Source organism: Syngnathus typhle, linkage group LG3 (assembly GCF_033458585.1).
Source record: "Syngnathus typhle isolate RoL2023-S1 ecotype Sweden linkage group LG3, RoL_Styp_1.0, whole genome shotgun sequence".
Classification (NCBI taxonomy): domain Eukaryota; kingdom Metazoa; phylum Chordata; class Actinopteri; order Syngnathiformes; family Syngnathidae; genus Syngnathus; species Syngnathus typhle.
Window position 1 is genome coordinate 12,288,350 of NC_083740.1, and position 25,071 is coordinate 12,313,420.

The window sequence follows — 25,071 nt, forward strand, 5'->3', positions numbered from 1 at the left end:
TTCCTTTAAATGCTTTAATATACCATGTCCATGATAGTAAGGCAAATCTCAAAACTGACAGAATATATTCGTTGTGGTATGGTTATTGATGCTATAAGTGTTGCGTTTGTAAAAATAAATACAGTTTAAAAAGTATTCATAAAGACTGAAGAGTATTCTAAGGCCAACAAAAGAGTGTTTAATGGAAAGACACTTTTCAAGCTAACACGAATGTTCTCTCCTAACTGTTGACATGTAGCAGTCCTGCAGAATCACGCCCGACAGTACAATTTGCCCATCGATGAGCTGAACTTCCGCTTCAACGTGGTCCCTGTGTACAGGGACCAGACCGCTGTGGCCGAGGCTCTACGCAATCTGAACAGCAATTCTGAACTCCCCATGGATTTGGAGGTACATTTTAAATTACCATATTTTCCAGATTATAAAACGCTACTTTTGCACAAGCTTTGAAACCTGCGCCTTATAGTCGCGCGGCTTTATTATGATTTTTATGATATTGTATAATTTGTGCATATTCTCTGCGGTTTATAGTAAAGTGTGCCTTATACATGGACAAAACTAGATTTTCCACTAATTTTATCTGGTGCGTTTTATATTCGGATGCAGTTTATAGTCCAAAAATTACTGTATTTGTTTTTGGGGGGACGTAAAAATCATTCTTCTATAAAATATCTGAATGAAATACTTGATTAAAAGTATTTCAGAGAAAATAACTTTTGTTAAAGTGAGTCATTTTTTACACTACATTACAATTTATTAGCATATTCAATAACATACGTTGTTGATTAAAAGTATTAAATTAATGGGTAGGGTATTTCAATATATTTTATGTATTTACTGGCCATGCTGATTTGAAAAAAAAAAAAAAAAAGATTACTCACCACTCAGAGCTTCAATAGTTTCCTACTTTCACTCAAGTATACAGTGATCCCTCATTTTTCGCGGGAAATGCGTTCCAGAATCACCCTGTTAAGTAAGCACAGACATTTACGTAAATCCCAGTTCATGGTGGGTGATACATTCTGGACATATCTGCAATATGTGGAAAATCTGTGAGCAGAGCAGAATTAAATATCAATGTCTTGTGTAGAGATTTGACTAAAAAAAGTTATTTGGAGGCTCCTGGTTTTGCCACTACGCAATTTTCTGAATGCATTATTGAATGAGTTCCAAATACAGCACAATTACCAATGTTTCTTATTTGTGGATGCAGTTGCCAACGCCTGAGAACGGCGTGCTTGTACATGGCATGTTCATGGATGCGAGTCGCTGGGATGATGACAACATGGTGATTGAGGATTCATTACCTCGAGTGATGAATGGCATTCTTCCAGTGGTGCACTTTGAGCCACAACAGAACTACGAGCCCGAGCTTGAGCTCTACCATGCGCCACTGTACAAGACCTCAGCTAGGGCAGGAACTCTTTCCACCACAGGTGCATACTTCATACAAGTTCCTCACATGTAATGCCTGAAGTACACGTCAAAATTGATTTATTTCCATTCTTCACTTTTCTCTTTTTCTAGGACACTCAACTAATTTTGTTGTGACTGTAATGCTTCCATCAAACAAATCAAGCGACTATTGGATATCCAAAGCATCTGCTCTGTTGTGCCAACTGAATGACTGAGTTTTTTTTTCTCCTAATTTAGGGACACATTTTCTGAGTGTTAAATAAATATAAGAAATGTAAGAAATACCACAATATAGTGGTTTCAGTCATAGATTTCAATCATTGTCTCTCTTTCATTGATGTTCATTTCGGTACCAGGTAAAGGTATGAATGATCCAAAAACAGTTTTCAGTTGAAGACGTACTTTTCAAGTAAATGCTTATGAGCCGTACATCCAGATCCTTTCCCCACACACTGAATTAGTATACTCAAGCTATCCAAAGATATATATGCTTGATTTATGTATGCAAGATTTAGAGTAATATGTTTTGCCTCAGGAAATGAGGAAAAAATAGATGTTGGGTTCCATAAAGCATACAATACATGGGTAAAGCAAGCTTACTAAGTAGACGAGCAAGTTTTTCTTGCTAACAAGCAGAAGTGCTGTACGAAGTGCTGATCATCAAATTAGGAAATGCTTCTGCCACAACCTCCATGTGCAGCAGCTTCCTATTTGTGTCGCTTAGGGCATGCTGTGCAAACACATTGGATGTGTGCTTCCACCTCAGTGCTATGGCAGAGAGCTGACAAACACAATCTTTGTCATATAGGCGTACACACTTACATAGGCACACACACACATCTTTATTTCTACCATCTATCTATCTTTTTCCATTTATTTGCGGTCAGGTCGCAGGGGCAGCAGCTTAAACAGGGAAGCCTCGACTTCCCTCTCATCCAGCACTACTCCAGAGGTGCTCCCCGGCCAACAGGGAGACATAATCTCTCCAGTATGTTCTGGGTCTTCCCCGTGGCTTCCTCCCGGTGGTACAAGCCGGGAAGACCTCACCAATCTGATTAGATCCCCGTAAGCCTCATTTGTCTCCTCTCGATGCTGAGGAGCAGCAGCTCTTCTCTGAGCCCCTCCTGAGCCCTCTGACCAAGCTTCTCACCCAATTTCTAAGGGAGAACCCAGACGGCCAAAAAAGGAAACTCTTTTCACAGTGATACATATATTACTTATGTTAAAATTTCCATGGATCAATATACCCCTTGTTTGCTTCCAACATGCAGGATTTAATAGAATGAGAGGAGAATGTGGTTTAAAATAAACATCAATGGATATCGAGTGACTCCAAAAATTAAATTAGGACTCTGTGCAATGAAACAAACTGAAATGTTTTTTTCAGTTGTCTAATGACAATTATAATGATGATAACTCACAAAAATACAAAAAGATAATAATATAAACCTTAAAAATGCTGAAGTGTCAAACCCCTTTATGTTAATGTGATGAGAGTGTATTTGTGAATGAATTTACTATAATATCAAACCCTAATAGAATATTATAAAACAAGAAGTTACAATAAATATTCAATGTTTCAAAGTAAAAAGGTAAGTAGTGTATGGTGACTGCAAAACTCTGTATTGGTGGTGCTAAATAAATTGAGATAAAGTAAGATTGTGCTCTTTTAAGTTTCCACATTACAGCAAATAAACAAAAACAGGTATGTCTGAACAGAAATACTTTATGTCAGAGACACTTGTAGGTCTATAGGTTTCCAGGTGTTGGAAGCATGTTGGGCAGTTTCTGAATATTTAAGCAATGGCAGCATTTTTCCTCTCTTTCCTGTTCATAGAGTAACAATCCGCTTCATGTGAAGTCTTTGGACACCGCCTCAATGAAATTGGGAGCCGACATGAGGATGGTAAAAGTGCAGATGATAGAGAAGAGCGAAAAGGCCACCAGGCATAAGCGATCCACCACCGCCGCTGCAAACTTCCACTCGCTGCAAATGGCCTGGCCCTCATCTTGGTCTCGGAAGCGCCTGGCGATATACTGCACTTCCTCCAGGATCCGAGACATTTCCGGGAGTTGTTCCAGCAGCAAAGTCCGTGTTTGCTCTGGGTAGATGGCAGAACCAGTGAGATGTCTGTCGCTGCCTCCGCTGCTGCCGCACATTAGCACAGTCGGATCAGTGCTTGGTGGGAAAGAAGGGTTGTCTGTTCCCATGGAATGATATCCGAGGTGCAGGTTAATGTTGCCATTGGTGTTAGGTGACTGGGTGGAGCTCTGGCAAGGTATGGTGCTCATCTGAATGCTGTTGGTGCTGGTGTGGTGAGGAGGAGGGTGTGGATACACATAAGCAGGGCAAACTGATTGACTTTTTCTTTCCTCTCCAGGTTTCTTCATGCGTAGGAACCAAGCGCACCAGTTGAGGAGAATGAGTCGGACCTGAATGAGAAGATGAGAAAAAATCGGGACATAAAACAGGTACACACATTACCGAGGTTTCTATCAGTTTACATGCCCTGTAGCACCATGTCGCAAACCAGTCAACAATCTTCACCTACCCATTTTGGCATCTGCCCTCCTTGGGGGTCATGGTGGTGGAACTGGAGAACTAGAACTGTCACCACCACGGATAAGCCTACGATCATCATTGTGCTGGCAAAGTACTGAGCTGAAAAAGTTGAAATGGAACGGAAAAACACAGGTGAAAATATAAAGTTCATATTAAAATACTTTAAATCAATCAGAGATGAGAAATCAAATGCACTTCACCATTTTGGACATTACAAAACAAATTCAATTTACCTATACATTTCCATTGTTTACAGTCACTTGGTGTCATTGAGAAAAATTGCCAACCAAAAGAATACATTTTTGTGGCAAAATAAAAATGCAAAACTCTATCAAAGTGGTGCATTTTTTATTGTTTTAAAGCTATCAGTTCAGCTCTACTTGCGATGCATTAAGATGTCGGCTCTTACACCGAGGGGGAGTGCTAATGGATTTTTTATTCCCACTGAGCTACAAAACAATGCAGAACATCTGTTGTTTTCTCTCATCTCATGACACATCGCTTTACATATAGGTGAAAGCTTTTAATTATTCTTAAATGTCCAATGTAGCTCCTCAGTGAAGTTAAAACTATCTGGAGGTTTAAAAAAAAAATCCCTAACAGTTGTTAAGTGTATTTAGCATTAAACAGATGTGACCATCTGTAAAAACTAAATGTTTAAATGTTGTTAAAATTTCTATGACACAAAGAACACCATACATGGCTGTTGATGGAAACATTTTGTTCTGTGTCGCAAAGAGTTCAGGTAACTTCCTGCCTTTCCTTTGCGAACGTGTTCCTCAATAAAGTAGAGTGTACCGTTTTTAAATTTGGCTTCTAGTTTACATCGGCACAAATGTCAGTACAAGTTTGCCATTGGGCTAGATGCTTTAGTGACACCATTGTGTAAAAGCAAATTCACGTGACATCTTTTTGTTGTGGCTTCATAAACAATTTAAATCACCACAGATGTTGCATTCAGTTGTTAGAAATGGTTTGACAGTAACATCTACAGCAAAAGTTCTGAGACATTTTAGCAACAATGTTATTGTAAATACGCCCTGATCCAAACTATTTCAAAGGGAAATTCAATTTTTAGCTTCTATTTCATGTTGTGGACAGGACATATAAGAAACAAAAACTTCCTGAACTGAGATTTAGTATGTTATGACTGTGGAAATTGTAGAGGGCAAAATTGGTTAAAATTACTTGCTATAACTAGGATCACTGTTAAACAAGTGCTTTGCGTGACGGTCCGATAAAATAAAATACAAGGAAAAATCTGTGACGTACATGTGCTATGCTTTTCAGATCTTTTAAATCAAATATAAATTAGTTTGGTCAATCTTGTTTTTGTTTTACTGCAGCGTATTTTTTTGCTAAAGATAATTGTCAAATGGAAGCACGGCTTACCAATCAGGGGAACAGAGTCTGATGTAGCAGGCATTATCTCTGCCACCAGTAACATGAACACAGTTAGAGACAGCAGCACAGTGATTCCTGGGTAAAAAAAAAAAGAGAGAAATTACATTTCTTACTGGGATCCAGAAAGTTGAGAGTTTTTCCAAAGAGTAAAGAGTGACAAGAATAGCAGATTTATTTTGTAATAGTTGCCCACAAGGAAATTCTTCTTTACTCTAAATGTGTTTCACTTACTGAGGGACGTTTCGAAAACATTCTGTATTTTTATAATTATTTTCATACCTGATCTTTTATTATTTTCTTGAGTCATATGATTAGGTGGAAATGCAAATATATTGCCATACTCTCAGTATCAGCTTATATCAGAGGCGTGCAAGAGGGGCGCAATCAGGGTCAACAAGGCTTTCCAGGTCTAAACATGTAACAATAATCAGAAGCGCTGACCTACATTATTAACCCAAATTCTGTGTCCCATGAATTCATTGATTCCTAACAGTCTATTTTCTTGATTTTGTCAGTATTTATTTGGCTCCACTGCTTCTAGTTATGTACTATGTAATGTACTGCCTTATTTTTGAGCTTACTGAAGTATATTTAAACATGAGTCACCATTGTGAAACTTGGAAGGTTAAGTATTTGTTTAAATAATACTTGTTGTAAAATATTTACAAACACTATTGTACTATAGAAAACCTGCGTTAACAACAGGACCACAATGATAACGAAGCATGATTCATGATGCATAAGTCAAGTTTTGTGTTCCCTGTTGAATTGGAACATTATTGCTGTGTTGACTGAATGAGTTTTTGTGTGTGTTTTTAGTCGCACCCAGTGAAATCTTCTCTCCGGAGTCTGCAGGCAGCAGGAAAACCAGCAGGGCCAGACCAGAGATGAGCACACATGGGATAAGCAAGTTGAGGCCATAGTAAAGTGTTCTACGGCGCATGGTGACAGTGAATGTCACATCAGGGTACGGTTCTTTGCAACAGTCGTAGTAGAGCTCATTCCGCTTGGCTGGCACACCTACAAGTTATGACAAATGAAGGTTTTTGGAATTTTCCATTTGGAATAATGATGTCTTAGTTGCACAAACACACACACATGCTCAAACATTTGAATTGTTTTTCTCTGAATGGATGGATGGGATAGTATTTTTAAGTCTCATATTATTGTTTGCTAAAGGGAGAGAAGCAATAGTCTAGCAATAAAACAGAGGGCATTTGTTCATTTTATTCTTTTGACAGCAGCATTATACTCTGAGTCTGATCAGCATCAGAAGTGTGCAGATTTATTCAAAGTGACAATGCTGGAATGATAAATATAATTATAATGTGCTAAATTATGTCTAGTGGCAATGCTACAAAACACATACAAAAGAAGTCTGGCAGAGTGTCAAGGTGAACTTATGAGTCAATTATTTAAAACAGTAGAAGGGAGAACATTGCTGTTGAGATGTCAGATCATGTCGGTATGCAGTTTTGCAGTGTAAAAAGTCAAAACAAAGTGTTGTGCAAAGTGGGAAGAACCCAAGAGAATTCTGCCTGCCCGCTTCTTAGTCTACTTAGTCCTTCTTAGTCCTTGCAGTGTGCATTTTGGGGAGGCGGTAGCCTTGTTTTTGTTATGTAGTCTTAAATGCGGCCTGGGACACGTGTCTCAACAACTCCTGTGGCAGGCTGTGCTACCTTTTAACTTCACAACCGTCAGGTTTTATGCTTTCTGCAATCAAGTAATAATCCATGATGCAATTTGCCTCAGAATTTCAAATATCGTTAAGTAGGTTATGCTGATCATTATAATGGAAGCCCTTTTGTCAGCTTCCTCTTTACCCGACTAAATCTCTCTAATATGTTTGCCTCAAAACAAATTTCAAAATCACCATTAGTGCCAGCTGTCATGATGTAGCCGCCATCACAAAAGAACCACAAGCAGGGCATATTTTTATTGTCTTACCAACAAGATCCCACTCGCCATTGGGTATGTAGGTGGAGATGTCCACATCCATCATCTGGAGGTCAAGCAACCAACCGTTATGTGTCCAGGAGCCAAATTTTAGGTCACACTTCTGTACATCAAATGGGAACCACCGAACATCGATGTAGCAGGTACTCTTCAAGATGCCTGGACAGTATTATTTTACCATAAAGAAAAGGAAAACTCAAAAAAGTGAATATGTTACCATATAACAAGAACAAAATAGCACAATGACATGTATGGATTTACATGAAAAGGTCATCAGTGGAATTATCTCACCTGGTGGGATATACTGACAGGAACCTGAAGCATTGACCAGTACATTTGTATGGAAAGTTGCATCAAACCTTTCATCGGCACTGCAAAGAAGTTTCGGAACAATTACTAGCATTCGTGCGGAATTTGCTCCCATTACTAAAAATATTCAACATTGATGTTGATGAATTTCAAATGTATTTGCACCTTCTGGCCCTGATTTGTTTTAATGACGTTTTCAAATTCTACTTTTGGAAGTTACCTTTATTCATGCATATCTCTGTACACACACGCACTAACCTTCCACTGTTTCCGCAGTAATTAGTATGGATCATCTTTTTTATATGTCTTTTCTTGTTGAATGCAGTTACGGCTATAACTTGGTTTAATGATTGGTATCACCCTTTTGAGAAAGCTCAAATCTGTTCAATTCATCCATATCAAGCATATACATGTCACAGAAATTATGCTGAAGGTAGGAATCTCATCCATCTGAATCCATTCTTCCATTTAGCATCTCTTTCTAGCATGTTGTCCTCTCCCTTTCATAATAGAGATGCTTTGAATGCTTGTATCTGACAGGTAGACAGTCTAAGTGGGCTGAATACGAGTGATGCATCTAACTTAAACACTCTCCCTTGACAAATGATGGCAAACAATGGAGTCAGTGGCAATAACAAGAATGGTTTGTTTGCATTCAGACCGGGAGGCGTCCCAGACCACCTTTAAATATTTGCATATCACGTTTGTGTCTCAATATCAAATATGCTTGTTATTGACATTGTAGTTTGCAGAGGTGTGGTAGCCTACAAAAATGCATCAAAAGTGTTTGAAATGTAGTCATTTAAAACCCCAACCTGTTGTAGAGGAGAATGTCTGGAGTCCATATCAAATCAGAAGGGAATCGCAGGTTTTGAACACCAGGGTAACTTTCTGTATCCCATGTAAGGTACACGTCTGTCCACTGCTAGAAAAAAAACAGAGACAAACAGACAAAGGTATTTCCAAGTAAACGAAGTGTAGTCAGGAACAGCTATGGACAAGACTGGCATAGCAATCATGTTTTTTTTGTTTTGCTTTTGGACTTAAACGTTGATATGCGGATGGCACGTAGGTGCATTGGTTAGCACGTCCGCCTCACAGTTCGGAGGGTGCGGGTTCGATTCCACCTCCCGCCCTCCCTGTGTGGAGTTTGCATGTTCTCCCCGTGCCTGCGTGGGTTTTCTCTTGGCCGGAAAATATGCCAAAATGTATTTCGTGCCACTATCGTTCCACTTTTGTTTTTCCAGCAATAGTGGGGGCTAATTTAGATGTAAAAAAACAAAGATACCTGTAATGTGTGATGCACGGAGCCAATAATGTTTAAGTGGTGCAGGGCAAAACACAACTGAATCGTTCGCGGATATTCAGAGACTGTGAACCAAAAATAATGCATGAAGTAAGGTAATTTTTCATCCAAAATATTGTTCATTCTATAACAGAGGTTTCCATGTATCTAGGATTGGGGCACATTAGAAATTAAATCATTTCTAGACATTACTCCTGCGTGGATGCCCTGTTAAGGAGGTGGCTTCCCGAATAGTTGAATCATTCATTACATGCAAGCCAGTCAGCAGCTGACTCAGACAAATTGGATGTAGAATGTGACATTCTTAATGTGCAAGTCTAATGGAGGGTGGGGACAAAAAGGATGTTGTACCTTCCTGATGAGTTTGATGTCACATTAACAATTAACTAACTACTAAGATGTCCCTCACAAAGTCTTCTGTTAAATATGTGCATGCTACTGAAATTGAAGTGTGCAGCGCATTCTTTGGATGTGCACGTTCTCTCAATGCTTGAAAAGGTTTTCACTAGGTGTTCCAGTTTCCTACCACTTTCCAAAAACATACTATACATAGGTTTATTGAGGATGATAGATTGCCCCTTGGTGTGAATTTGCATGTGAATGTTTGCTTGTTTGTCAGGTTTCAAAATGGTTACATTAACCATTGTGAATGCTATAATAAAAGATACCGTTTATTTGATAACAGTGACTTTTGGTAAAACTGGTCTCGTTTTATTTTCAACTAACATTACAAGGTACTCTTATATTTGTTTCCCTACATCTGGTCTGGTCCTGTTTAAATAAGTGCAGCAAAAAGTACAAAAAATAAACAAGAAAAGGAGATAATAAAATCCTTAAAAAAATACTGTATAAAGTCCTGTAATAAAAAGATCACTAATCAGATTCTTTCTACAGTTAGTCCCATATTTAAATAGGCTATTTATTTATTTATCTATCTATCTATCTATCTATCTATCTATCTATCTATCTATCTATCTATCTATCTATCTATCTATCTATCTATCTATCTATCTATCTATCTATCTATCTATCTATCTATCTATCTATCTATCTATCTATCTATCTATCTATCTATCTATCTATCTATCTATTTGTCTGTCTATTTGTCTGTCTGTCTGTTTATAAAATATCGTAATTCATTCATGAAATATTGCAATGCATCACACAAGCACGTTTAAAAACAATAAATTTATAATTTGAAATTCAACAACGTTCTCCTTTGATACAGCTTTGGCATTAAATGCTAAATTTACATTAATAGAATAGTTGACTAGAATAGCCCTGAGATTTTATTTGTAAGAGACTCAATTTAATGTTATGCCTCAGATTTTTGTTTGAATTTGTCAGTTGTTGCAGGAGACCCAGGTGAGTGATTGAAATGGATTAATATTGGCTACATTTTAGTAATCAATGTTTCAAAACAAATGGTTGAAGTTTACTGCTTTAAATCAGATGTCTTTTTGCCTTGAAACAATTTCTGACATGAATGCTTTTCAGAAAAAGCTAACTTAAATGGCAAAATCTTCTCAATAAAAACAAATTGACAGTAAATGTGCAATGATCACATAAACATACTCAAAGTGGATACATACCAGCTGAAGCCACGCGTTTGTGATCAAAACTTGGTTCTTCTCATCCTGTAAGAGAAAGATGGCGTGTCAGAGAAGTCGATGTTTGCTAGAGATAAAGAAAAATGTTCTGCATACCGAGAGAAAATAAAAAAAACTAAAAACTTTTATATCTGACTAAAAAGACATGAAATGAAGACAGGCAACCTGCAGTGTATGACCCTGTGCTGACTGAATGACAATGACAGCTTCTTTTTTAGCCATGATTTAAATAGTACGTATATGTAGAGTATATGTCTTATTCTAGCAATATTTTAACCGACAAAGCATAAGTGGACAATTATACTGACACAATACTCAAATGTCATGTATTAGTTGAGATGTCATTGAGATTCCAGAAATGGATTTCGTATTTTAGTATAGTGGTCCAATAAACATATTAGCAGAAGATTTGAGGGCCAATTAAAAGAACACAGATTTCACTGTGAGCTACTGTGAGTCTGGGTGAGCACTTGCATGATCATCCTGCCAAGTCTGTCCATAACTTGTGATAAAGCCAGTGGCTGGCTTCAGACCAGATGGATGAATCATGGGCCATAGCACACACACACACACACATACACAAACACGCACCAACATTGAACAAAACACACACACGCATGCTCAAAATATATTATTCACAACTTTTCAGAAAGCATTAATTCATCTTGTTATTTCCGACTACATACAAAGAAAAAGTAGATTATCACGTAGACGCTTCGGGCCTGACTTAGTAGTGTTTTTTGCATGCAAAAATAGGAGCAAACTTGATTTCTTTTGGAAAAAGGTGGCCGCACACAGAAATACGTCTGCCAAACAAGCATAATTGCCGTGCAGTTCATGTTTTGTGTGAAAGGAGCAGATGCAAACTGATTATTTTTAGCACATGCAATGTAATTTTACTAGCCCATGTTTGTTTGCTAACTCAGTAACACTTCCAACTCCATCCCTTCAAACTTTATTTTTTGGTCGTGATCCTCTCCAAAGATTTTATGGTGAATACCAGCAGAGCTACCAAACACGTAAAACCGTCTTTCAAATACAGCGGTTCTCACTACTTTTACACTTGTTCCAAACAGCACGCAGAATCTGTTTGCGAGCGTAAACACACAATCTAGCACACGTAAACACACATTCTAGCACACTAAAAGGTCACAACCTTCGAGGATCACACGCAACATATCCACTAACAGAATGAGCTGTTGGATTAGACCTGTGCAAAATATGACTCCCACATCTGGCCCACCCGCATGAAGTCAAAATAACACCTAAAATATGTCGTGCTTTTATTCTGAAAGTTGTGATTTTATTTTATGTGCACACATAGACATTAATACAAGTCAAGTATCAAACAAGAGTGACAAAACATTTGTCTGTGGTGTTGCCAACTTAGGGACATTTAGCAACTACCCCTCGCCCCCCACACACACACTCGGAAAAAAAAGATGATTTGGCCTTATGATACTGTACGCAAATCTAAGTCATATTAAGTAATCAGTGGCTCATTATACATCACTGCCAACCTCACAATTATTAAATTCCCACTTATATATTTAGGAATGGCTAATATGGGTTGGCGCCAGTTCTTAAAAATGTGTTAATGTTAGAAATTCGAATGCGTAGAAATGTGTAAAAATATTGTTTCAATGAGTATTCATACCACACCGACTCACCTAGAATTAGTTTTTAAAACGGATTAAAATTAATACAGACCAAAATGACTCAAACATCTGCTTTGCTGGTTGGTACTTGGATGTATTCTTTGTTTGTTATTTTGTTTATTTTAAGCAATGCTTAGAGTTCTTATGCTTTGGGCTTTTATACCGTTATATAATCTTTGCAACATGTAGGTTAGGGTTAGAAGAGGAGACACTTTATCAGTGCATAGAACCCTAAAATTGTGTTTTATGGGCTCTCATGGAATCCGTATGAATAATAGACAAATGGAAGAATCCTATACAGTATTACAACAACGATTTCCAACAAAACACCCACTTTCAATAGCAAGTCAAGATGTTTTTCTTTGATAACAAAAAATGTGAGGCTTGAGGGAAACCAAAACCCAGGCATTCACATTTGCCAGATTTAGAACAGATCAGGTAAGGAGAGCTGAGCCATTACACTAATTAAGATGTCACGGAAAATTCTCCAAAAGGGCATCCATGTGCAAGGCGGAAGGGAGCTTTGATGTGAAGGAGCAGATAAAGTAAGAAATGAAGAAACATGTTGCATGCAGTGTTTTTGATTTTCTTTGGCCTACACAGTTTATAAAGCCTTTGAGTTTGGGAAAAACAACCCAAATCCTATGGTGCACTGTGTTTTGGTCAAATGGCCCTGCCATGGAGGGAACATAAACCCCTTTCCAGACTAGTAGAATGGAGCACACTGTATTATGCCCATCAAACACCGGACACCAGGAGAGGCCAATACATGTGCTGGCCATCTCCAGACCACGTAAAAATTCTGTCACGTTTTATCGCATTCGTTCCATTGGAATCAATCCAGTGGCAGATGTTTTGACAATCTAAAAATCTGACCCAGAGTCAATGACAATCAGCATTTGCCCATCCCGTCCCCACTCGCTGTCTCACATCACTACAGTTTTGTCCATGGTGGCCTGCAATATAATTGCTGTGGATGCTTGTAACATAATGTAAATGTAGCATTTGTCTTTTTTGTTTTGATTTAGTTCTGTGTGGTGAGCTAATCTCTCCAGTTTATTAAGATTTTTAAGTAAAATGACTAAATGCAATCCATCTACACAACTGTGTTTTATATATAATAATAATAATAAAAACAAAAAAGAAAACAGCCTAGCACACAACAGTAACACGTCTAACCAAGAGAGCGCTATCGATTTTACCTTTCGTCTCAGCCAGAATGCAATTAGTGGACTCTTTTGTGGGAAACATTTAAAACATCAGTGAGCAAAGTAGAAAAGGTCAGTGGCAGGTAAATAAATGAGAAGCCAAAAATAGGCAAAGATGAATATTCTAATTAGATTGGGTTTTGAAATGTGTGGATTCACAGTTTTTATTTCCTGTAAAATGAGCATATGACTAATCAGTTAAGTACATACACAAGACTGACACAATGGAATCTCGAAAGTCAAATATCTCTTCAAACAAGATTTTCCAGAATAATGCACTTCTAAAGATGCGTAAAAATATCAAAATATCGAATCATCCCGCTTGACCTCTGCAAGTGACTATATTGACTGACTACAAATTTAAATGGAATCAATTGGACAGTGAGGTTAACGTGAGAGGTTCCAATTTACTATATTGATGTCTATCCAAGTATCTAGAAAAAATGATACCTTCTGCTCGCACTTAGTCAAACGGAATACACGCTCACCACATCAATGATCTGTAGCAAAGTGAGACCAAGTTCCACTACGATGGGTGTAGAGTCGTTTTGGACTGGTCGTTCCAGTCGATTATAGTTGACCATCAAATCCCGGTACAACTTCCTCTGATATATTCCACCATGGCAGCCTGTGTGCAACAGCAAAGAACTTGATGAATATAATGTAATTTGAAACATTATGAATGCAATGATAAGTCAAATGCACAATAATCCATTTTCTATGCCACTTCTCCTGTTCTGAATTGCCTGTCTGAGGTGACTGAGGGCAAAAGCAAGACTTGGACTGACCGGGCTACATTTCTCAATGGTAATTTAGAAAAATGTAAATTCATCATCAGCAAGCAAAAAACAATAAGAATTTGAGAAGAGGGCCTCTTTCATGGTGTTGGAAATTCTAAAATATTTGGCAAAGCACTCTTAGGAGTTCGGCACACAAGCTACAACGTTGTCTCCCAAAACAGTTCACTCGTTTCAAAACAAAATGATTTTCTCATCTAAGTAATCTTAGCCCAGTCTTCATTAACAAGAACACCCTAGTAGTTTATTCCTACTTAAAACATGAACTTGATTCAGCTATGCAAATAAGAAAATACTCTCTGAATGATTATTCCAGATGCGGCCTTTATCACCATAATGATAGATGCAAACGTGTGCTGAATGGTCAACAGCAAAGAACAAATCACATCTCTTTTTAACCGAGGTACACAGCAACAATAAAGAATGTCCTTGGGCAGCCTGTCTCGCAAACAGATGGCCTGCAGGTAATTCATAAAAACTTCTCAGTGAGTCGGGATGTCTGCTGCGTCCCCAAGCAGAATGTTTCAATTATAGTGCATTTGATTAGATAAAAGTGGCACGTACAAGCTACTTTGTCCATTTAATATCCACCCTGTTGTATTGTAGATCATTTAAAGCATACAAATTATGATTATTATTTTCCAGGCGGGGGGCGTTTTGGAGAACTCAGAAGGCACAGTAGGAAGTCAAACAAATATTTTTGAATTAGAGAAAGAAATCTATACTACGCTGACAAATTTGTGGTAGCCAGCAACTGCATAGAAGCCTTGTTTATTGCTAGTTTGTTTAAGTGTGGCAATTGACTCTACTTGCTTATCCTGTTTAAAATTGAGGAAGGCGCACCCCAAAAAACTGGATTGGGAGAACCCAGTACCAACTCCAAAACATTTGCAGATGAAAGAAATTGCAGACTTGAAAGGAGTTTGTTTTGCTTTAGTCAATAAATCGCATTGCCTGTGTTAAATCAATCCCTTCTAAACACCTTCTAAAACATACTAAATGAACTGCAAACTTGTTTTGCCAACTTGATAAATACAATTCTGAGTTTGCCTGGTCTACACTTGCTTGGATTAAACAATCTACATAGTTTGTGCCTGTTTCTGTCACACAAACCTTAGTAAATTAGTCCCAACGTTTTTGACTGTAATAAAGATGTCGATGAAAATTGAGGCATCCATTCTCTGCCTAGCTGCTAAGTCATATCTGCAGAAATTTGCTTTTTCTTTTTATGGGTGTATGTAAAGGGAGGGGCGGGGGTGTTATCATGTAAATTACTTGCACTGTTTTCTCTCGATAGAAGTAAATTCAAAACAATGCGCTCAGACACATATTTAGAAATTATGTATTGGCAGACACTCCAGAGTGGTGTATAAAAGCAATTAAAACATTATTGTTCTATAATATGTTCCCTTTTAGTCTCACAATTACAACAGAAATGGTACAGCTAGAAATTGTTCAGTGGAGACACTTTCAAACATGGGGAAAACATTTCTAAAACGTGAGCCAATGGATAAATGATGCCTGACGAGGCAGATGGACAGATAATAAAATAAAAGTACCAAAAAAAAAACCAAAGGTCAGCCTCAAATCCATTCCTTACGTCAGAATAGCAAGAATGACATTATTACAACAGATCCTCAAACTTCAGCTGTTTTCTTTTCCATGTGTAGCGTGACATTCTTATATCTTGCAACACTTGCAAATTCTGTTACACTTACTCCGTTACCGTATAGTGGACGTATTTCACACCTTTCAATGTCTATTCTCTCATGAAGCAAAGGGCACCAGTGACGCTAAACAGGGAAAGTGTGTTGATGGCCACAGAACCAAAATTTAATTTATTGAGACTTCAAGAATAACAGTGCAAAAAGTTGAAAACAAGCAAACATCTAACATTTGCTAAGACTACATACACATTTTTTTTCTTCCCAGAAAATTTGATGTCACGCCAAAGACTTAAAGTGGGTTTCCCCTGAATGTCTGCACCATATTGTGGCTTTCCAGTGCCAGACGAAGGCAGGCCCCTAACAGCTTGTCCCTTGCAGCAACACTGACTTCCCGTTATGAGGGACTGTTTAAGAAAAGCCCTTAAGCGGGACTATAAGTTACTGAAAAATGTCCAAACTGGACACACCAGAGGGCAATAAAGGCAAAACTATATTGGAAAACGCAAAGGATTAATGCCATTGCAACCAAGATAATTTATATGAAAGTTTACAGCAACTGAGCAGCTATTGAAGTTTCCAGTGAGTTTATGTTCCAAGTACATTAATAGGTTTGGGTAGTGCAGTGTGACTCGAACACCACTGAATAAGATACCACTGTATTTTTTTTTTAAATCTATTGTTAATGTCTAAAAACTATATTTTATTTGTGATCTGTCCAGGGTGTACCTCAGCCCAAGGTCAGCTAGGATTCCCGTCCACCCTTGGGCAAGTAGTATCGAAAATAGAAAACAACTAGATGTGGTATAATGTTATAATTTTATTAAAAATAATGACCGTCCGCTCAAAAGTCATGCAATTTACTCAATAGAACCTGTTTTAACATAACACTTAATTAACCCTAATGCATTTAATAAGAAAGATTTAAAAAATAATTAAACAAAATGAAAGATAAAAAACGGTGTGTTACGTGGTAGTACAAAGGTGTCAAATATCCCTAGTATTGTAAACCATGGACTCAAACGTGTTAAAGCGCTTTAACTTCATCTGATGGCGTTTCTGCTCTACTAATCATGTATTTAATTTTGACTGCGGATTACGCTGAGGGGATGAACAGTCCTAATGGGCTTTGTGCATCATTGCTGGTATGCCCTCCTTTTTTTTTTCTGAGCCAGATGTTGTTGGTCTAAAGAGCAAGACTGACACAAGCACACTGACCTACACTTGCACTCCAGGCACGCAGCAATATGTTCTTCTGTAGTGATGTGATAGAATTCCTCCACATGCTGGAATATTAGACAGTCACATCTGGGAATATGTGCCTGCGTCATTGATGGTCATAATCAAATGTCATGAAAAAAAACGCTTAAATGTATGGTTATTTGGGCAAACTAAAAAAAGTAGGAGTCATTCAGCAACCTACCTCGAAAGCTCAAAGTCACCCAGAGGTAAAATCCTAGCAGTATTGATTTTCTGGTCCTCCGTGACTCCATCACAGCAATATTGTTGGTCTCCTTTTTAGCCCACAGAAGGTGTCAAACTTGGAAAGCTTCATCAGATTGCTCTCGCTCTCTCACTCTCTCCATTTCTCTCTCTCTCTCTCTATCTCTCTCTCTCTCCCCTTCACTCCCTCCCTCCCTGCTTCCACCGCTCTCTGTCTCTCTCGCTGAAAACAAACATAGAAGACCTACACAAAACACCAATTTGCTATTATGCGGGCTTGGACAGCCACCTGCCTGCTTCGGTCAACTCCAAACTTTGTCCAAGATGATGAGTGCTCTTCTTCGAAAACAATGTCTCCCAACTTTTATTGAGCCAAGGCACCCATTTTACATTCGGAATATCTTTCAGCACAGCACCAAACAAAAATGTAACACAATGTATGAATACCGTATTTTTCGCACTATTAGGCACACTTAAAAACTTAAAATTTACTCAAAAAAACACAGTGTGCCTTATAATGCAGAGCGCCTTATATATGGATCAATTGATGAATTTGTTGATCCATACTGGTTGTGCACAGCGCTCTGCCAAAATGTTTCAGTTCTACTAATGAGAACGTATCACCCAATATGCATAAAAGGTCCACAAATGTTTGATTAAGTATCTTCACTTAGGCGGTGACACCTGCAACAAAGTAAAAGGCACTCAGGAGAATGTAGACCTCCATCATAATCTTAATTTGGATTATAACCAAATGGTACACGTTTATTGCGACCCGCAACACACATTCTTGAAAGATGTGTGCAATATTCAGTGAGAAATTGGGGGAAATGTTATTTCTAACAAAGAAGATAACAAACATGAAGGGTAGTAATTTATAACATTCACTTCATTTATTTATTTGTTAATCACATTTGATTGTTGCTTAATTCATAAAGAGTTTAATAATGTGACATGCATTGTATATTCATTCCAACTGGAGCTATTATGTGAGAGTAAAAAAACAACTAACATTTAAAATCCTGGCATCATTGCAGCTAACATGCAGGTCACGCTCCGTCTCCGTTCGTTTCCTTGTTTTAATGTTGCCATGGTTTCTGTTCGCGTCACCCCTCCCTTCCTGTGTCTACTCTCAATCTTTGTACTAATCACAGTCACATGCCTCTCGTTACCTGTCGCGTATATAACTCCTGTCTGCGTGTCTCTCCTCGTTAGATTGTTCTCGTCTCAAGACTTCTTGTTTCTAGTTTCCAGTCTGTTCTGTTCTAGTCTTGTCCCTAGTCGAGCCTCTAGTCTATCTTTTGAGTTCTTCAATAAACCCTGGTCCAAGCTGCATTTGGTCGCCCAGCTCCATTCACTCCATAACACTAAGTATGTTTCCATTTGTAGCCAGCAACATTTCTCCATCGTACCAATGTTCAACCAGTCATCCTGCAACTGAATTCAACTTCGATCGCATTCTGTCTCCCAGATGTGGTGAGTTGTTGAAACATTGTCATTGTCAGAAGTAGCTTTAAAGTAATGGCACACCATCATCGCCATGACCACCACTGATGAGTATAAGTTTAAGGGTATGATTTACCCAACAGTTTAAGGGTATGATTTACCAAAAGTCTCTTCATAGGACTGTCTTCGAAAAGAGCAACCACCTGAACCACAGTAACAAGCTCAAAAAAAGTCTATTCTCTGCTTTGTATAGATTTTCATCTGCCCCATGGAGTTTTTTTACCAAGAAATCTGCCTTTTTACACTACAGCTATTCCACCTTTGTGCCTGCGAAATACGGTTCAATGTTTTAGGTGATACCACAGCCAATTCATTGATTTATACCTGCCACTATTCCACTTTCACGTGTATGGGCCACTGGTACTATATAAGTCATTCATGTTGTCATAATTTAGCCGAAAACTTCTCCGATTCTGTTTTCATTCATCCTCCCTTTTTTCATGTTTCTCTTGATTCCTCTCTGTCCTTCCCCATCTGCCTTCAATCTATCTACACGTTGTATGTTTATTTTCCCTCACCTCTCCATTCTGTTCATATTCTGAACTGTCGGTACGCAGCCGTTGCAGCAGTGCCCTAAAACCATTAGAAGATCGCCTGCAGCGCTTCTTTCACAATTATCACTCTTTTCATTTGCTCTAGTAGTTTTGCACATACAGCCCTTACTCTCTTCTCCTCACCTCCCTTTTTGCATGTGTACTTCCGGGTCCAGTCTTTGCACATTCTCATATATGTATGTTGACTGCCATCAGCTTGCATTAAGAGATGGCTTTTCAGCTCAGCCTGCAGGAATTGGACTCTTACTTGAATGTGAAAATTTGGTTCATTTGTCGTGTGCTGTATTTCTCTCCATGCATGCTGTACCTGTTTATTTGCACTGCTACTATACTTTTTGTGTTTCACTTTAGACTAGCACTTCAAACAAACAAATCTTTTCAGTCAACATATTGAACTCACGCATTCACTCACTCACTCTGAAACCTTTGTCAGTGTAACATAGCTCCTTTGTTATTTTAACTGTGAATTTGGCTTCCAGACCGAGCGAGCTAAAGGATTGTGTGTGTGGTGGTGGTAGAGTATTTACACTGTTGCAATCATTAGCAGCAACATATGAGGTGAAGGTCACGAATTAATCCTGGCATAGAAGGAAGTGAATGCGGCAGGAACCAATAAGAACTAGACAGGTTGAGATGTGTGTCAGACTGCTGAACTTTATGCTGTTGTAGTATGCACAGTATGCAGTATTACAAGTATACAAATTCATTGCCACCATTGGCCTTGCAAAGTGGCAGAGGAAAGTAAATGTACAGCTTTAGGTCATGCGCATGCCCACCTCTCCACATCAAAATCTCTGACTTTCAGCTCCCCCAGTATGTCACTACAATTGCAAATTATTGTTAAAAAAAGACTGGGCAGTTTTCCAAGAGGTAGACAGATTAAAGAGTGTTTTTTACCGTCAGTGATACACAACAGTTTGTGCTCTTTGGCAAGGAATGTCATTTAGGAATCCCTGACTGCTGCTTATCAGAGACGAGCACCTACAACCTCCTATAAAATCCGTAATTATAATTTATTGGTCATTAATGCAATAAAATTGGAGAGGCTGCGACCCACGTGAGGATAAAAGAAAATCCAGATAATGGTTGGATGGACGTATTTGCTGCCATTTAGTGGTCACTCAATAGCATTACAGTCAGGCAAAATAACGTCATGCGTTTATTTTTAACTCGTGATTTAATGGACATTTTCAGTAATGACAGTACACGTTTTAATAACAACTTTATTATAATCACATAGTATTGAGTGCAATCACCTTGTCAAGCATGCTGTGTATAGGACACAAAACAATTTACTGATGAATGCTTAGTGATTGTGCCGTATTTAAATGGCTGTGTAAAACCATTCATGCAAGGAGTACCTGCCTATTGCTATTTGTTTGCACACTTTTGTGCATGTACTTAAATTATTGGTAAAAGAAAAAACTATGAGTTTTATTCAACTTTGAACTCTGAAAAACAGGAATTCTAAAATACAGTATTTGCAAGTATATATTTGCTAAGGTGAGCTGAAGTACATCTGCAAAGCTGGTGTGAAGATGAGGACTGTGCCTAATATTGACACAGTGAGAAAGGCCCACAGGAAAATCCTATCCAGCACCTGAGCCACAAACTTCCAGTCTTGCACAACCTGTATGAATAGGAAGACCCAATTACTGCCATAATCTTAAACATTTCTTTGGATATTGCTATTATTATATGAGATGATGACAGTCAGTGAAACCAGACTCATTACGCCAAAATTGTCCCTCAAAGCCACACACCTCACGGATAAAGTGTTCCTTTCTGATGTGACGACTGATGTAACGAACAGAATGTGTGGCCGTCTCCAGCATGGCAAGCCAGGCTTGATTCTCCTCTTTCTTGCCTCGCGGCTGTCCAGGAGCCGCCGCCTTTCCTTTCCCTCTATGTGGCTTCAGCTCAGGGCTACTTATCTCAGTATCTGAGAAGTGGTATCTATAAGAAATGCATACAATGCATAGTATGTTATAACTATTGTATGTATGACAACATAACATAAGTCAATTAGGTTTTTTTTTTTTTTTACCTGTCGGTATGCCCCCGCATACACAACAGCCTGGGCAGTCTCTGAAGGAAAAGGGTCTTCACCCATGGGGCCATAGGGTGGTAGGTTGCAGAGGAGCGATGATGGACGTTAATGACGAAAACAGTTACAATAATGGAGAAGGTGACAAAGATCATAATAAATAGCAGGTATTCTCCAATTAAAGGGATCACCTGGGGTAAAGAAAGAGAAAACAATATAGATATCAAGAGCATCAATTCTACACAGATTTGAGCTATTCACAGGCTGAGCCAGTCCCTATCCCCCCCCACTGAAACACTCAACAATTTGTGCCACAAGTGATTATAGCTTTAACTAGCCTTTGTTGGGTTACAAATTGACAATACAATTCTGTGTTTACTGTACCAGCCTAACTCCTCAAACCAGTCTACCTTTGAGGATGAAGGTATGATTTCCTCGATGACCAGGAGGAAGACAGTAAGGGACACCAAAACGGATGTGGAAAGTGACAGTTTCTCTCCTTCATCTGATGGTAAATAGAAGACCAGCACAGTAAGAAAGGACAGACCGAGGCACGGGATGATGAGGAACAGGGTGTAGAACAAGGGCAACCTCTTGAGGATGAAGGAATACGTTATAAAGGGGTACCAGTACACCCCGTCCCTCCTGTTTCCCTTCATTCCTGTTGCATTGAGTATTTCCCACTCTCCGTTGTCAAAAAAGTCTTTGCGGTCAACATAATGATCCACCAGAACCAAATCAACCATGTTTCCATCATAAGTCCAGGAGCCAAACTTCATGGAGCAGTTTTGGCGGTCAAAGGGGAAAAAGGTGACATCCATGGTGCAAGAGGATTTGTAGCTGGCAGGCGGGGTCCATGTTATCGTCCCGTCCCACCGAACAATGGCTTTAGTCATCAGGGAACCCTCAAAACGACCATCCGCGCTAGCGAGTAATACAAAAGGGATGAAATAAAATATATCATTGAGACAAAATGAGAGCCAGAAAAGAAAGAATATTGTGTTACTCACTTTTCATACAGAACAATGTCTGGCAGCCATATAGTCTCTGAAGGTACTCGGGTAGATGTAATACCTCCGTATTCATCTGGATTCCACTTCAACTTGACATCGACCCATTCCTTTAAAAACGTCATCAATATAGGCAATGTGTACTACAAAACGGTATTTGTATTGTAAACGGAATGTGGATTGTGTGTCGGTGCCTTGGCACTGGCTGGAAATTAACCTTCTAGCTTACTTACATCTGGAGGTTTTCAAATAATTTTAGTGATTAACAGTAGTGTTGGTTGAGTGGTGTTGGTTAAATGATTTACTAGGTGTTTAATGAAAACCGTTTAGAACTGAAAAATCAGTTTTGATTAAGTAGATGCGAGTGCATCGGTACACAAACCATTTAAAGAAACTTAAACAAGTCAAAAGATGGTATGAATTGGTTTGATGTTGCAGATGATTTGGTGTTTCTTGAAGTTTAATTAACGTCAAGCAGATTATTCAGCACCATGGAGAGCGGATAGTTGTTCAGTTGTACTGTAACTTTATGAGCAATGGCATGCTTGTTAATTAATTAACAAAATAAATTCATTCTAGCAGCGCTAATTAAACATAGAATGTAGATTCTTGCTATAAATGACAATCTGCTACATTGATTATGGCCTCGACCATAATGTGATTTTTACGCAGTTAAACAAGCCTGACTAGCTACTTTATATATTTTTGCAACCTGCCTTCTTCATCACCAGCTCCTCCTACACATTGAGTATCATTTCATCAGCAAACTATACATTGAAAACACAGTAACATAAAAGTTATATTACTGCACAAAGCATAGCATTCCGTTAGGCTGGTGCTATACCTGCCAAAGCCAGACATTCGTAGTCATCAATTGGTTCTTCTCATCCTGTTGGGACAAAGGGAACACAGTTTCTCTTTCTCTGAAAAAAATATGAGGAAGTGAGAGCCAAAGAAATGTTGAGTTTGATTGAATATAATTGTTATGGGATAAAGTAGCTTCTCTTGCATGAGAACAGTATCGCTGGAAACTGGAGCCTCATTAGTATCACCAAAGGAAAACAAGAAATCTCAGAAGCATGACAGAAGTATCAAATTCATTGGCGGTTCGGTGAGGGTAGTGGGATCTCTCAGGGGGCCTTAAGCTGTACCTCCTTAACTCTGTACCTGCTCCTCTAATGAGTATATAGTAACCAATGTGTTAATGAGGTATCACCATGCTAACCTGAGGTCAGGTAGTGTGCGACCTTTATGCAGTTTTGACCTCTGCACTCACGTAATACAACTTGCGGACAGTAAGCCAAATTATTTTTTTACATTGATGAAAAATTAGTGCTGTACGTATTGTGTCACTGTAGTTGCAGGTGTTCAGTCCTCACCACATCCACCAGTTGTGAGATCTTAAGTCCAAAGCGCACCGTAATGGTGTCATTGGCATGCTGTACAGGCCGAACCCACTTCTGATATCCTCGGAAGAGGTTCCTCAATAGGGCGTCTTCCAACTCGGCCAGCGACACAAAGTCATCTTGAGCTGGAAGCAGAAAAGGAAAACTAAAATAAAGCAAAGTAATTTGACGTATTGTCCAAATGGCTAGAATGTTGACCTCCGCCATTTAACAATAACTTTATCAAGAAATTGTTTTTAAATAAACAAAGTCAGGATCGCCACTGTTTAGTACATCCACCTCACAGTTCAGAGGTGGAGGGTTTGATTCTGGCCCCAGTCTTCCTGTGTGGAGAGAAGAAATAAACATGTGATCTAAAAAAGAATGCAACACAAAAAAAAGACAGAAGTCACTGGTGAGCTAGTTTTAGAATACACGCACAGGCTACCCATGTGGTCCTCGGGGGTACCTGGTACCCACAGACACCCCTGCTCTAATCTAACTCCTGCCCTCAGTCAAATCCTATGAGGTACGGCAAGCATGAAGGGAATACAACTCCTTTACTTAAAGCACTTGAATGAACGATCATGATTACCTCCCGTTATTCCTTCTGTGCCATTTTGCACATGACACGCAACACTAGAGATAATCAACCTGCACACAACAGACATGAAGTACAACATTCCTCAGGAGTAAAGGGAAAGGGGTGGTGAGGAAGTGCCAGTGCCAGGCAGACGCAGCCAAACTGTCAACTCTGACAGCTGGTCATGGCCGAGTGGAAGCATCTAAGGTCCCAAGGCTGACAAAATGATCATACTGACATGATAAACTCTGACAGAAGCATTGCTAGGGGAGAAGAGTTGAGTTGCTCAGTGAAGTCAGGCACGAGACGTAACAGTCACTTAGAGAGTGACACTCAAGCTGAGCAGGACACCCCTTCTTTAGAGACCTTAGAGATGTCAGGTCCTTCAAGTAAACAGATGAAAACACATAGTGTGTCCTTTTTTAAATGCAGGTAGACTATTGGTGGCTGCATTCAGTGGTTGTGGGAAATCCAAGCTCCAGCCTTTCTATGTGGAGTCCACATGGTCTTTCTCAGTGGGATTTCTCCGGTTTTCTCCTACATTGCAAAACAATTCATAGTTGATGAATTAGAGTCTCTATATTGTCCATATGTGTCAATGTGAATTGTTGTTTGTGTTTGTGCTCTGCAATTGGCTGGAGATCAGATCAGG

The 25,071-nt window shown here is 38.9% G+C and overlaps 3 protein-coding genes across 3 annotated transcripts in view; 1 reads left to right on the forward strand and 2 right to left on the reverse strand.

Moving 5' to 3' along the window:
• dnah6 (dynein, axonemal, heavy chain 6) overlaps positions 1-1,733 on the forward strand; it is a 39,365-nt gene extending 37,632 nt beyond the window's left edge. The window contains exons 78-80 of the mRNA XM_061273836.1: positions 239-390; positions 1,214-1,436; positions 1,528-1,733. Of these exons, the coding sequence (XP_061129820.1) occupies positions 239-390; positions 1,214-1,436; positions 1,528-1,631 (479 nt within the window). The 3' untranslated portion in view covers positions 1,632-1,733. The remainder of the gene's footprint in view (positions 1-238; positions 391-1,213; positions 1,437-1,527) is intronic.
• A 1,140-nt stretch (positions 1,734-2,873) lies between these two features.
• LOC133151463 (neuronal acetylcholine receptor subunit alpha-7-like) lies at positions 2,874-17,384 on the reverse strand. Its single transcript, XM_061274524.1, has 10 exons — positions 17,315-17,384; positions 13,919-14,058; positions 10,547-10,591; positions 8,464-8,573; positions 7,631-7,710; positions 7,331-7,498; positions 6,209-6,403; positions 5,372-5,458; positions 3,969-4,078; positions 2,874-3,849 (listed from the first exon to the last, which is right to left on the reverse strand). The coding sequence occupies exons 1-10, from the start codon at positions 17,382-17,384 to the stop codon at positions 3,268-3,270; spliced, it is 1,587 nt and encodes a 528-aa protein (XP_061130508.1). The 3' UTR covers positions 2,874-3,267.
• A 3,297-nt stretch (positions 17,385-20,681) lies between these two features.
• Positions 20,682-23,982, reverse strand: LOC133151465 (neuronal acetylcholine receptor subunit non-alpha-3-like). Its single transcript, XM_061274525.1, has 7 exons — positions 23,831-23,982; positions 23,296-23,340; positions 22,452-22,561; positions 21,852-22,365; positions 21,442-21,632; positions 21,158-21,350; positions 20,682-21,024 (listed from the first exon to the last, which is right to left on the reverse strand). Exons 2-7 carry the CDS (start codon positions 23,320-23,322, stop codon positions 20,893-20,895), a joined length of 1,167 nt encoding a protein of 388 aa, XP_061130509.1. The 5' UTR covers positions 23,323-23,340; positions 23,831-23,982; the 3' UTR covers positions 20,682-20,892.
• Positions 23,983-25,071: the final 1,089 nt, after the last annotated feature.